Source organism: Fusarium odoratissimum (assembly GCF_000260195.1).
Source record: "Fusarium odoratissimum NRRL 54006 unplaced genomic scaffold supercont1.2, whole genome shotgun sequence".
Taxonomy (NCBI): domain Eukaryota; kingdom Fungi; phylum Ascomycota; class Sordariomycetes; order Hypocreales; family Nectriaceae; genus Fusarium; species Fusarium odoratissimum.
This window is the reverse complement of record NW_022158688.1, coordinates 1,897,459-1,911,437: the sequence shown is the minus strand read 5'-3', so window position 1 is coordinate 1,911,437 and position 13,979 is coordinate 1,897,459. Positions and strand designations below refer to the sequence as shown.

At 48.3% G+C, this 13,979-nt stretch overlaps 3 protein-coding genes and 1 non-coding gene across 4 annotated transcripts; 1 reads left to right on the top strand and 3 right to left on the bottom strand.

Annotated features, from left to right (window-relative positions):
• Positions 1 to 191: 191 nt before the first annotated feature.
• Positions 192 to 1,449, bottom strand: FOIG_02274 (uncharacterized protein). Its single transcript, XM_031199515.1, has 2 exons — positions 1,079 to 1,449; positions 192 to 1,016 (listed from the first exon to the last, which is right to left on the bottom strand). Exons 1-2 carry the CDS (start codon positions 1,330 to 1,332, stop codon positions 518 to 520), a joined length of 753 nt encoding a protein of 250 aa, XP_031071552.1. The 5' UTR covers positions 1,333 to 1,449; the 3' UTR covers positions 192 to 517.
• A 1,119-nt stretch (positions 1,450 to 2,568) lies between these two features.
• Positions 2,569 to 4,534, bottom strand: FOIG_02273 (uncharacterized protein). Its single transcript, XM_031199514.1, has 2 exons — positions 3,816 to 4,534; positions 2,569 to 3,764 (listed from the first exon to the last, which is right to left on the bottom strand). The coding sequence occupies exons 1-2, from the start codon at positions 4,122 to 4,124 to the stop codon at positions 2,748 to 2,750; spliced, it is 1,326 nt and encodes a 441-aa protein (XP_031071551.1). The 5' UTR covers positions 4,125 to 4,534; the 3' UTR covers positions 2,569 to 2,747.
• Positions 4,535 to 6,679: 2,145 nt separating this feature from the next.
• On the top strand, positions 6,680 to 11,799 carry FOIG_02271 (sulfite reductase (NADPH) flavoprotein alpha-component). Its single transcript, XM_031199513.1, has one exon. The coding sequence runs from the start codon at positions 7,035 to 7,037 to the stop codon at positions 10,230 to 10,232; it is 3,198 nt and encodes a 1,065-aa protein (XP_031071550.1). The 5' UTR covers positions 6,680 to 7,034; the 3' UTR covers positions 10,233 to 11,799.
• Positions 11,496 to 11,579, bottom strand: FOIG_02272. Its single transcript has one exon. It is a non-coding gene; the product is annotated as a tRNA-Thr (tRNA).
• Positions 11,800 to 13,979: the final 2,180 nt, after the last annotated feature.

Below are 13,979 nucleotides of genomic sequence, written 5' to 3'. Positions count from 1 at the left end.
TAGGTAATAAAGCTGGCCTCCCCGTTTCCCGCTCCCGTTGCTTCTAGACCCACAAGACTCCCGACGAACGCGAGCCGCGGTAATCTAAAGATAAGTAAAGGGCGAGTATGTCAGCCCTTAATGCTGTATATAGTATGGAAATATGACAAGGCGTTTCGCGAAATCAGTTCGAAAGGGGATTCTTAATATTGCTGAGAAACAAACAACTGAAGTGGATTTTGAAATGCTGGTATGGACTTCTCCTCTCAAAGTATACCCTTTGTGTTTTTATTTGGGACCACAGGAGCTTTTGTCAACAGCCGAAATCAAGATATAACTACTAGGTAGTATTGCTTGGAACATACCTTAGCGTAGCTTCACAAAATAAGGTAAGATCAAGAACAACTGCACTATACAACACTACTCAGCGATAACCGATACAAAGCTTCATCTACGGATCGTTTCCATCATAGCGCCGTTACAGACCCATTCTTGAAAATTCCACTGCCGAACAGCTCTCCATCTTTGCAAAGATCTGTCATTGCTCATATAACCTTTGGAACGCTACATTTTCCAGTATCCTCGAACCATTGATACTGGAGATGTCGTTTCCTCCAGCATCCAACTGCTTGTCATACTTGCCCATCGCCATATTCATGAGAAAAGGGCCAAGTTTCTCCGTTGGGCTATGCAACGACTGAAGTAAGTTTCTCATGAGGGGACCCATGAACAAATACATAGCGTTGTAGAGCATACCAGGGTTGGGAATGTATGGTTTGATGGCCTCATGATTTGTGGCATCTACGCCAGCAGGACGTACAGAATCGACGTGGAATTTCGTCGGCGCATGTAGCTCAGAAAGTGCCCTCTCAGTCTCGCCTTTCACACGACCGAAGATGGGTGTCAACGAAGTCGGCTGAAGGGTAGCTCCATGGCCAGAAACGTATATGAAGCGGAAAGGCTCGTTGGAAGGTGATATTTTGGAAAAGGCTTTGGCGGCAGCAACAGGGAAATCTTTGGTGATGGTGACATATTCACTTTGACGCACCTTGTCAGCTTATCCAAACTTGGTGCCATTGGCGATAAAATGCAGACTTACTCTTTTGTTACTTTGAGCTGGCTGATACCCAATGCCCAAACTACACCATTTGCGCCTTGCAGTTGATCGAGAACTTCTGAATTGTATTTTGTAAAGTCACTGTGAGTGATGACATTGACTCTGGGATCACCTGCTGCCATTGGCACTGGCCTGCGGCTCAGTATTGAAATCTTGGTGATGTCTTTCAATTTGAGCATAGCGTCAAGCACGCCAGAGCCAACGAGGCCAGTGGCTCCAGTAAGGATGAGATGCATGATATGCGAGAGTGGTTGATTATTTCAGGCTGTAAGTGGAAAGTTGAAGACACTAAGAAATCATACTACGGCTGTTCCTTTGGCAAGTCCTAGCAGGTCTATGAAATAAGTTTACTCAAATGGCGAGTTGAAGGGTTTTGTAATACTTGGTGTCGGAACTCATGATATAACTCCATGGCGGGCCACGGATTTAGGATCTAGTGTTAAATCCGTGTTTCGCCAACCTCATCAACCTTTCTACTATAGCATATATCAAAAATCAATTCACAGATTCACAGATTGCCGAGAAAATAAAGGTGCAATCTCGTCTTAGCACATATTGGTGCTACTAGAGCTGGGTTTTTTATTGCGGCTTTCCTCCAAGAGAACATCTCTCGGAGGTATTCAAGATCCAGGCAGGGGTTCGATTGACCGTGCAGGTCTGGCGTTGCTCTAACGCGAACTAGTTATAGTGCCCGTTCTGCCCACTTTTCGGTGTAAGCTGCTGGACAATTTCTAAAATTCTTCAGTTGCAGTCACGTCTCTACAGCGATTTCGACACTGTAATTTCCCTCTTCAAGATTAACCTATATCTCTGATCCCTTGCGAGAACCAGAAATGCTTGTCGTGGCAGTCTCTCATTATCCAAGATACTGAAAGAGAATCGGCCCACTATTCACTCTTTTAAAGCCAACTTTCTTCGTGCTTCTCTCAGGCCTGGTGATCATAGACGTTCTTAGTGTGGCTGGTCGAATGCAGTAATTATTCCTACCTATATACCATAACTGGTAGTTAGGAGTGCGATGAAACATGCGTCAGTCGGTTGCCTGACAAGTGTAACTCCAACGACAGATACAGGCCGTTACTATACTTCCAGGGGATACACAAACCCCAAAAATTGCATATACATAGGTATATAACTGACAGGAAAGGGCACTCTTGATCAACACGGAGTCCATCACCATCTGTGTCCATCCATGCTCAACGGGGATACTAGGCGGACCATAGACAAAGGGCAAGCCCTAACACCACTACTATTTTGAGCCTCGCTTTGTTTGGAGATTATAAGAGACATCTCTGAGCGCAGAATGAAAACTTGTGGGAGATTGCGAACGAAGAGCAACTGACTCAACCCGAGAATAAGAAGGTCCAAGACTGTATCGCCTCGGATTCTGGTCATCAACAGATTAAAACCTCAAATCTTTAATGACATGCCTCGCGCAGTGAAATATCACAAGGAAAAATGGTCATCAAGACTCCCAGGTCAAAAGAGATGGTATTGAGGTATATTGGTAAAGATCGAATCGAAGTCTATATAAAAACAAAACAATCGCTATCCCGTGTATGCTTATTCTCAATCCCAAACGCCTTGCTTGATCATCCCTCCTGCCCGCAGTCTCTTATTTTAGTCGAACTCGGGCTAAGCAAATCGAGAATCATCTGCTTTGAGCAAAGTTGTTGTTGTTGGCGATCCGGTTTGGTGAGCCTCGGCGGCTACCGACGATCTTATTGTTGGTGGCGTACTTCTTGATGTATTTGGTTGTGGAAGCAACGCCGGTAATGCCATACACGGACTGCGCGTACAGCACAAGACCAGAAACATGAGGAGTGGCCATTGAGGTACCGCTCTCAATGTAGGTGCCGTTGTCGCTGAGCCACGAGGCAGAAACTACATTGACACCCGGGGCCATCATATCTACAGAGCTGCCGTAGTTGGACCAGCTGGGGATTCTCCAGTTCTTGTCAATGGCTCCAACAGTAATGGCCTGAGGAGCAGAAGCTGGAGATTTAGTCTTGGCATCTGTTCCTTGGTTTCCGGCGGCGACTACAAAGATGACTCCGGACTTGGCGGCATTCTTGATAATGTCGTTGAGCGCCCCAGATACACCATCGATACCAAGAGAGAGGTTGATCACTGAGAACTCTTGTCTGTTCTTCTTGATGATATCGTTGACGGCCCACTCAATACCGTTGAGAATGACGGAAAGATCTGCAGAGTCGCCCTGAAAGACTTTGACAGAAATGACCTTGGCCTTCTTAGCGACTCCGAAGGTCTTTCCAGCAATGGTTCCAGCAACATGAGTACCATGACCCAGTCGGTCAACATAATCTTTTCGGAAGGCTGTCCAGCCATTTTTGGCCCGGCCTTGGAACTCCTTATGGGTGGTACGGACACCGCTATCAACAAGGTAGGCAAACGAGTCAGAACCGCTTTGCTTGTGGTAGAGATAGTTCTGGAAGCCCTTGTTGCGGTGTGAGATGGTTCCGAGGCCCCATGTGCTTGTCTTTTGGTTGATTTCGCTTCTCTTCTCAAGCTGATCATCCTCATCTTCAGTGTCCTCGCCTTCTTGACTTGTCGTTTCTGCTGGTGGTGCTGGTTCCACGGGTTGTTCTTGACGCTTGAAAGCGTTCCATGTTAACTTGACTCTACGGTCAGGCTCAACACGGACGACCTATTTCAATTGTTAGACATCAAGCACGTTGCTGAGGTTTAGATATCTTACCTCGGGGCTCTTCTTAATCTGCTTTACCGTCTCGTCGTCGAATGTACCAGAGTATCCGTGAAAACCAGCCTCGGTCTCAAATGTCTTCTCGACGCCATTGTCGCCATCACGCTTCTCGAGACTTCGCTTGTGAACGCCGTCAACCCATTTTATATGAGCCTTAACTGCAGTGGCCTTGATCTCAGACTTGAGGGTAATGATGTAGCTGCCAGGGATTGTGCTGTCGACGCCAGAAGGAGTTGTAGGTGCTGTTAGACAACAGCCAAGGAGGGTGGTAGCAATAGCTGCGAAACTCTTAAGTTGAACCATGGTTCAAAGGACGGTGTGAAGATTAATGGAAGGAGAGACAAGAGGTGGGAAGAGAGCGTATTTTGATAATGAATGAGAGTGTTGGTTATGAAAGAAGGTCAAGTTCACTCCGGAAGTTCTTGTTTCAGGCTTAAGTACGAATCAGAGATTGCACTAGAAGCCGCTTCTCGCGTAAACCATGAATCTATGCCATCATTCCAGGTTTCTGGGGCGAAACGGACGAGACCCTGAAGAGGCACCATTGCCATGACCAGCTACACGATTAAGCAAGCGCCTCATCGTAGCCAAATACCGGATATACCGCCACCCAGACCCAATTTGACGCAGGAACAATGAATCCAGAAGCTAGAGAATGGAGGCGTCGCGTGGCCATAGCTCTAGCCAGACATTAACGGGCGGATGGTTGCCCGTATAGGCAAGAAAGCGATGGAAAACCACGCGATGGCTTCGCAGTGGCCACCTAGTTAAGCTCAGATAGGACTAGCTGACTCATGCCTCGATAGACGGATCTGGAGATGCGATGACGATCCATCTTATGAGTCGTGCCTTGACCTATGTGAAGCCATTGTGGTAGAGGCCAATGATGTCTGAGGATATAACCCGGAAATGGCCTAACTTCCCAGTAGTCTGGTCCAGACATATAAGCCGCATTCCTCTACACAGACCACGACGCATACAGGACCCTGAGCATTGGATTAAAATTCTCCGGGTACTCCACAATTCGAAGCCGGATTGTCTTGTCTGACACGGTTCGACGCTACCGATAATCATCGTAGGTTTAAATAGGAGTGTTTTAGCACCTAAACTGGTATTCCAGCTATCGGCAAATTCCATCTGCCAAGCGACGTATTTGAGTAAGTACTAAAGCTAGCGTGTGTAGCTCTCTAGTAACATCATAGTCCGCCTCTTGCGTAATGCAAATAGCTATTGGACGCCAAGATTAGGTTTATGGCAGACATGTACCTTCATCGTAGGAGGCATCAATGATCAGGCCCTTAGCACCAGTCTTTAGTATTTGTTATATCGCGGACTCGGTTCCTACTCTTGTAGAGGTTCAAGATCTCAACGGTCTTGAACGAACCCAGACATTTTTTTCTCTTCCCTGACAGATGTCATGAACGGTTGTCATTTCAAGATAATTGCCCGGTAATTCAAAGGCCCCAATCATGCCGGATGGCATCACACGCTCACCACAGGTACATGAGAGTATGCGTATGTCCCACCAAGGTACCAAGAGTACACGGTTTGTAAGTGACAAAATATGAAACCGGCCATCATAATAAACAACAGCAGCTGTAGAAAGTGTGCCAAGTCATACAATGGAATTCAGTGGCAAATGCCCTCTGATCTAGATCACGACTCGGAATTTTGCCAAGCATGTTGCAACATGAATACTTCATAGTTAGTCATTGGCCTTTGCTAACGTTCGGGCGTCAGTTCACGATGTGGCACAACTCGTAGACATATATGACTTGGCAAATTCCTCTTAGCTGAATTACAGGCATATTTCAAAAGACACAATGATAGACGCGATAACTCTGTCCTATATCGCGGCTAAGAATGTTCCGCTCAGCCAGTGACGAGTGGAATGTACGACAATCGCTGAGTCGTATATTGTTAATAATGGTGTTTGATATTTATAGAAGAATATTGGTAGATTCGTGGATCCCACACTATCCATATGCTATGAAACATGTGCTTGATAGGAGAAATAATCTATAGCTTTAATTTACCGTCTTACTTTTGCCCTTTCTCGCTGTTTGAAAAGGCATGTCACTGTCACGATGACAAGACACTCTGGTTATCTTTGAATTTATAACTGGACAGCATTTGAATGGCTATATCTCCCAGAAAGGCCGAAGTCTCGGAAATGACGCACAATTCAGTCTTTTGTTTATGTTAGTATCTGAATAAAGATCGCTGATCTAATATCTATATTAATCATGTAAGGACCAGCACTTGGACCGCTATCATCGATGTGAAACACACGTTTATGGCAAATCATTTTATCACCACCGAACTATATCAAACTGATATGAAGCCCCACATTCATCATATGCTATTAGCTTATTGAAAATAATGAAGATTTCGAGTGATGGATGAGATATGTCTGTTGGAGGAGTTTAGAAACGGCCCTCTAGAAACATGTTGTCAAGCTGACTCATCAAGTTGACTAATATCACTCTCTGCCACACTCTCTCATTGCCTAAAATATGGCGTAGTATAAGCAATACTAAACACTGTTAATTGATTGGATCTTGACACTCAGTAAAGTCTCGGTGTTGCCTCCGAAGCTTAGCTAAGGTTGATGGTCAAGCAAAGAACGGCAACCGATTGCGAGATCGCCGAGTGCCGGTCGGACCATCGGGGGCGCTAGAAAAAAAAGTTGTCCCCGGCAGGAGGGATCGGAATTTCGGGGTCTCCATTGGGAACCAGTCTTTCATGTGGGGTAGTAAATAAATTAAAGACCACTCAGAAGCCGAGATTCTCATATAAGCTGGCGCAGCTGTTTTTGTCATCCCACTTTCCCATCTTGCGACATTAAAGTCCTTTCCGAAGTCGGCCTAGTTCAATTGCGTGATTCTGTCGAAGCATCAACAATTCTCAAGACCGAGCAAGATCCGTCCAATTCAAGGGCAGAGACAGGGGAAAATAGAGTAAATCGGCGCCATGGCTTTCCTTACGGTTACTCCGTTGAGTCGCCTCTTGGAGGGTTCTTTTGCTTCTCTTTTGACTCCGCCCTTTCTCCTCCTTACTCTTCTTCAGTCCTCATCACCCTGAAAGTATCTCATCTCGCTTCAGAACCAGCGACTTGAGTTTCAGTTGGTAGACCATCTCCTTTGACTTGAAAGTCAACAGTCAACCGCGGGGTTTTGTTCTTTCTCTTCATTGACTCCAAAGACCCTTAAGATGCCTCACCAAGAGTCGGTCCCTGTGGCCAAGACAAACTCGGCAGACTTCAACAAATTGTCGTCCAGCCTCCCTTTCGGCCAGCAGGTTCCTCTATCATCAATCTCTGGCCCGACTTATGTGACCGCCCAACTCCTCGTTCAGCAGATCGCCTATAAGCTGTCCGATAAGATCTTCTCTTACTCTCCCGAGACCTTCGACCTCGATATCGCACTTAAGGAGTGGGCTTCCAAGAGCGAGAAGAACATCCACGGATACTCCACCGAGGTTCTGCCTCTCCAGACTCGAATTGGCGCTGGTGCTCTCGCTCTTGGCTACATCTTCTCTCCCGACTTCGATGTCTCCAAGCGTCACATTCCCCAGTCCCTGGTTGCGCCCTCAGGCAGCCTCCAGCAACTGCGCGGAACCCTCGACCAGCTTTCTCTCCTCTACGGCGTTTCCAGCCCCTTCGTCGCCCACGTCGCCGCTCTTGACTATTCTGATAGCAAGGGTCTGATCTCCAACTACGACTCTGCTCTGCGCCTTGCCGAGGACCTTGGTCTTGGACTTGTTGCTAGCACCTCCACCTATGAAGCTCAGCACATGTCTATCTTCGCCACTCTCTTGGCTACCCTTCTTCCTACTCTTCACATCTACGATGGTGTCCGCGTCGCTCGCGAGACTCTCCGTGTCGTTGATGCTTTGAGCGAGAACGGTGTTGCCGATCTTTACAGCAAGCTCTCTGTCGAGGCTGGCAAGCTCAACACTCGTCTTGACACCGCCGGTAAGGTTGTTGAGCTTCTCAAGCTTTTCAACGATGAGCTCGGTACCGTCTATGAGCCTTTTGAGTACCACGGCCATGAGTCCCCTGACGTTGTCCTCGTTGCTTTCGGCAGCGTCGAGTCACAGGTGGCCAAGGAGGTTCTGGCCAAGCTCTCTGCTGATGGCGCCAAGGTTGGTGTCATCAACGTGCGAATCTACCGCCCCTTCATTGAGGAGGCTTTCATCAAGGCCATCCCTGCTTCTGCTCGTACAATCGCCGTCCTTGGTCAGGTCAAAGACGAACTCGCTGTTGAGGATGAGGCTACCCAGTCTGCTCTCTACAGTGATGTCCTGACTGCTGTCACTTTCTCTGGTAAATTTGACAAAGAGCCTGCGGTTCTCGACATTAAGTACACCCCTGCTCAGACTTTCACTCCTCAGGGTCTGGTCAACACTCTCCACAAGATCTTTGGCAACGAGGGCCAGGCCAAGAAATTGCCTTCTCTCGTCCAGGCTCAGCAGTTCACCTTCTGGGACCTCGATAACTCTTCTGCTCTCAACTCTCCCAGTGTTATTGGCAACCTGCTCTCCAAAGAATCCACCTCTAACGTTTATGTTAACGAGATTTTCGACAACCTCACCCAAGGCGGTCTCGTTCGAAGTGACCTCCGAGCCTCCAAGAAGGCCCTCGAGGCTCCTTACGACATTGACGGTGCCAATACTATTGTCGTCGGTGACGAGAAGATTCTTCAGGAGGTTGATGTCCTCAGGGGTCTCGTCGAGGGTGGCAAGGTCATTGTGAAGCTCTCCAACTTCAAGGATGACGAGGTCGAGAAGCGTCTCCCTCTCACGTTCCGAAAGGGACTCCGGGAGAAGGCGGCTGAGCTCTTCATCCTCGACTCTTCCTATTCGCCTGCTTTCGAGAAGGACCCTCTCTTCTCCAAACTGCTACTCGAGCTGTCCTTCCTGAAGGTTGCTCTTCCTGACTATACCCCCGAGGATATCGCCAAGCACATCCTCGCTGAGGGTCACCCTCCTACTCTGGAGGAGTCCATGGATGCTGTCGGCCTTTGCCTCCGTCATTTCGAGGTTCCCTCCACCTGGGCTGAGGTTGATGCCGACTTTGTTGACCCCAATCTTCCTGCTACCATCCAGAGCAACAGCTTCGTCGTCCACGACAAGGAGGAAGCTGAGGAGACTTTCGAGCTCCGTGACTGGCAGGCTGCTGCCAAGTCCCTTGCTTTCAAGGAGGCTTACGGCACCAAGAACGTTCTGCGACCCGAGTTGTCTGTCAAGACCTCCACCATCACTGTCAAGGAGAATCGCCGACTTACTCCTCAAGACTACGACCGCAACATCTTCCACATCGAATTTGATCTTGGTGACTCCGGTCTGACCTACAAGATCGGTGAGGCTCTGGGCATTCACGCCGAGAACGACGAGGAAGAGGTCAACCAGTTCATCGAGTTTTACGGCCTCAACCCTGCCGAGCTCGTCCAGGTTCCTGCCCGTGAGGATCCTGCTCTCCTCGAGACCCGTACTGTCTTCCAGGCCCTTGTCCAGAATGTCGATATTCTTGGCAAGCCTCCCAAGCGCTTCTATGAGGCCCTTGCTGAGTTTGCTACCGATGAGACTGAGAAGCAGAAGCTTGAGGCTCTCGCCAGCCCCGCTGGTGCTGAGGATCTGAAGCGCCGCACTGAGGTCGATACCGCTACCTATGTTGACATTCTCGAGGAGTTCAAGTCAGCTCGCCCAAGCTTCCACGACCTCGTCAAGATTGTCAGCCCTGCCAAGCGCCGAGAGTACTCTATCGCCTCTGCTCAGGCTGTTACTCCCAACTCAGTTTCTCTCATGATTGTCGTCGTTGACTGGGTTGATCCTCGTGGCCGTACCCGTTACGGACATGCTACCCGCTACCTCAGCCGTCTCCCAGTTGGTGCCAAGGTCACTGCTTCAGTCAAGCCTTCCGTCATGAAGCTTCCTACCAAGGACACTGCGCCTCTCATCATGGCTGGTCTCGGAACGGGTCTTGCTCCTTTCCGTGCCTTTGTTCAGTACCGCGCTATGCAGAAGGCTCAGGGTAAGGAGATCGGCTCCATCCTCTTGTACCTTGGATCTCGCCACCAGCGTGAGGAGTACCTCTATGGTGAGGAATGGGAGGCCTATCTGGCAGCTGGTGTTGTCACTCTTATCGGTTCTGCTTTCTCTCGTGACCAGCCTCAGAAGATTTACATTCAGGACCGCATGCGTCAGACCCTCAAGGAGATTGCAAAGGCCTACATCCAGGACGAGGGTAGCTTCTACCTCTGCGGTCCTACGTGGCCTGTACCTGATGTGACCAAGGTGCTCGAGGAGGCTATCGCTCACGAGGCCAAGGCTGCTGGCAAGAAGATTGATCCTCGCAAGGAGATTGAGAAGCTCAAGGAGGAGGGACGATACGTCCTTGAAGTTTACTAGCCGATATGCGTCTTTCATGACTTGTGCTCAAAATGGTGCTTGGGATAGTATAGAAAGCATTGAAGCGTTTGAATTTAACTATATGATTCTATCTTTACATTACGTCTCCTGCATTGTGACGCTTGTTATCAAGCCAGATACAGGACATTGTCAACCCACAGATCCGAGGCTTCTGGGTTACTTTCATACCAACATTGGCAAGCCTTCGTCGGTGTTGATGAATGTCTTCCAGGTGCGTCCCTCAGCAGGGCCTCGCTCTCGGTTCCTCGACCCCATCTCGCAGCCCAAGGGGCACGTCTAGGACTGTCTGTCATCCTCATCTTGTGCCCTCACAGGAAACAACCTATCCATTGGTGGCTTATGCGCGCGACTACCGGCAAATCTAAGAGATTTCTGAAATTGTTACCCGCCTTAACAATAATCCCAAGTTGTTGCCCAACCTCGAGATTATCTCGTGTGGCATAAGTGTTCTAGACCACGAGTGAAAAGCAAATATCACCGGTGGTGAAACCTACTAGCGACCAAACGAGACAGGATACCCGCCGCGGTGAGAACGAATATGGAAATCCGAAGAGCTTCTTTTCTTTTTATCTCTGGAACCGAAAAGCCCTGCAGATCCTTTTGGGCATCAACCCCAGCTATTGGTGCTCAGCCCAACCGGTGAATGCTCAATGCCCAATATTTACTCACTCGAAGGGAGGGGATGCGCCGCGGAGATGATATCGAGATTGCTTGCATGGATGTGTCGCTGAAAAGAGTATTCCGCGATCTGGAGGCTGACGGATGATCCTGTGAGGGTTTTGAGTTTTGAGCGACCGGTGAAGGTCTAAGCGAACCGATGATAGCCATCTGGCATGCTTCGAATTGCCGATATGGTTTCTACAGTGTTCGGAAATGGCGGTTATACATTTCTCAGAGTTTCAATGTCGTGCGTGGTTTCTGCCAACAGCTGGAGATGTAATGGATCATCCAGCAGACGAGATAATGCACGTGGTAAACACTCGTGCATCAGCATCAGATTAAGTATGTGATTTATCAACTGGATCTCTTGGTGTCGTAGAATAGCCTATCGCTTGAGGGTCACCGATGTCTCAACTCCATGTCGTGCAGCCGAGCTCCCTCAGAAGACCGCAAGGCTCAAGTCCCACCTCAAGATTTGGTTACCACACCCCTTGATATGGTCTAGTTTCGTGGCACGTACAAATTCCTCAGTCTGCTTGAATTGCTCAAAAATGAGCATCGAGGCCAAAAAGAAAAGTTGATTGCCCCGTACTGGAATCGAACCAGTGATCTTATCATTTCGTGTTGATTTACTAGTGATACGCTTTACCACTGAGCCAACGGGGCTTGCTTATCGTTAAAATCTTCGGGATCTGGATGCTCTATACGCATTAGCTGAAGAGGAACAAGGGATTGATCTAACCAGGCAGCCAGGCTCCTCCTAATCCTTTTAGCAAAACAATTAACCATTACAAAAGAATTCTCTGTCTCTATATTCAATCTAATGGTAAAACGAAGTTTGATTTACTGTCCCTTAGTAAACTATTTTATCTCATTAGCTTACCCTATTCCTATAAATGCAAGTAATAGAAACCCACTAGACCCTCTTTCCAACCGGTACCAAACTCCACGAGAATGGTCACAGTCTTACACGACCCAGATGAAATCTTGGAATTCCAAGATCCAAAGAATTTGAACCTGATCCGATCCGATTCGATCTGCTTGTCATTCTCCGCCGATTCCGGCACCTCCTTGAACGTGCATGAACTCGCCGTTAGAATGCGGTGACGAACTGGAAAAAGCAAACATTCTTGGCTTCATAAGAGTCACTTTCAAGTTTGAGGGGTCGATGGCATAAAAAGCAATGTTAATAAAAAGCAAAGCACTTAGGCACTGCCCCCCCCCCCCCCCCTTTGAAGTGTCTGTTCAGGGAGTGATCGTCAGGTGAGGCTACTGCGTGCGACAAGCTGAAAATAGAAGCCACAAAATGTCATGGCAAGGCAAAGCAAGATCTTACAGAGCCATGAATGCATGCGCACGCACTGTACATGTACTTCACTGGCAGAACTGACTTGTCGATACCTGACGTACAACATTCTGTCAGTGAGAGATCGACGACATGGATGGTTTCTCTCCTGAATTGAAAGCGATAACTCATACGAGGCTGTCAAAGAGATCGACAGGACGGTTCGAGAATGCCGTTTTATGAGGCCGTGGCGATCACTTGGCCGTTGAGTCCAGGGTGTGTCGTGTTACAACTCTTCCTGTGAGTTATTGCTTTTGTTTGTTACGCATGCCGCGCACTTGTCTCGTCATAATCAGGCCGAGATGGCAAAGAATGTAGTTGTGTGGCTATGGTTGACCCAATACGACTGAGGACACTGAGGTAAAGGGCAATCGACTCAGAAGTGAAGGTCACTGTCGCCATATTGTCCGCTAGCAAGGAGTACAATCACAGCGACAACACGCCCCAATGTCACTGATGACTGATGAGAGTCCAGACTTGAACCAACCTGCAGGGAGACAATAACAAGTCATGTGCACCGATACGAAAAAGAAGAAATGATTCATGCTGGGTGCTTCCATGCATGTCTCGTCCTTTCTTTCATCACCGGTCTCAAGCTATCGAGATGCCTCATGCACATGACCTCTAATATAGCCTACCCAAGTCAGTAGCCTATTTGGACTCTACAGACCGGTACGGAGATCTCACGATGCATGTATGTATGCAGGAATACACCTTGGACCAAAACATGCCAGACCTATCGGGAATAAAGATCCCCCCCCCCCCCCAACCAATCTCCTGAAACCGGAATTCCAGAGACAAGTCAAAAAGAAACATGCAAGGGCTTCAACTCGAGCTGACGTATCAAAAAAGACACGATAAATCTGAGTTTTGCACAGCGTCAATCGCACAATAGCCTAATTTCATAGCTGCAACTCTTATTAGTATCTCCTTGCCCCCTGAAATGTTATCTCTTTACTCTCCTCGTCGCTAGGAACTCATACTCCGTCAGCCTCATTTCCCTGGGGCCCTCGTTCCTTGGGTTCAGGGATCTAATGAATACTGTAACTTCTGCATGTAGACTGTCGTAATCGCATCAGCTTGACCAGGTCCCCAACAAGAGGTCAAAGCCAGAGAGATCGGCAGCAACCCCCCTGCTTCATCTGCTCCTGGTCACGAACCTAACCACCCACAATGCCATCTGCTCGAATCTCGTTATCTAGATACGATCATACGATTCAGATGAAGGATCCCAGCAGACCGCCCTATCTCTGAGGGGCTTGCAGTTGCAGTTACAGTAGTAGTATATGCAATGCAGCTCCATGCATGAAGGATCATGGTGAGAGAGGAGAGGGAGAGGGAGGGAGGGAGAGAGAAGAAGAAGAAGAAGAAGAAGAAACGGGCTCTGATTCCAGCCCATGATTTAGTCTAGCCAGAGCTTTGGATCGGTATCATACCTCCCGTTAACCGAACGGAACCAGTCTTGCAGGGATCATCAACTACCGATACAAGGGGTTTGACCACTGTCATAGTGGCAGGGGTCGTTCCTCGTATGTCAACCCTGAACTTTTGCACTTCCTCGTGATCTAGTCCCACGTATGTATGTGAGTATGAGACGACGACCAAGAAGGAGAGTAGTCAAAGTACCTACCACTGTAATTGTAATTGTAATTCCACGACCGGCGAGGTGGTGCTGTTCTCTCAACTGATCCCAGCACGGATATGCCAAGATTATGTGCCGT

Coding starts and splice junctions, on each gene's coding strand:
- FOIG_02273 (XM_031199514.1), bottom strand. CDS start 4,124: ATGGTTCAACTTAAGAGTTTCGCAGCTATTGCTACCACCCTCCTTGGC. Junction 3,765..3,815: donor AGATTAAGAAGAGCCCCGAG/GTAAGATATCTA, acceptor CAATTGAAATAG/GTCGTCCGTGTTGAGCCTGA.
- FOIG_02274 (XM_031199515.1), bottom strand. CDS start 1,332: ATGCATCTCATCCTTACTGGAGCCACTGGCCTCGTTGGCTCTGGCGTG. Junction 1,017..1,078: donor CAGCTCAAAGTAACAAAAGA/GTAAGTCTGCAT, acceptor GGTGCGTCAAAG/TGAATATGTCACCATCACCA.
- FOIG_02271 (XM_031199513.1), top strand. CDS start 7,035: ATGCCTCACCAAGAGTCGGTCCCTGTGGCCAAGACAAACTCGGCAGAC.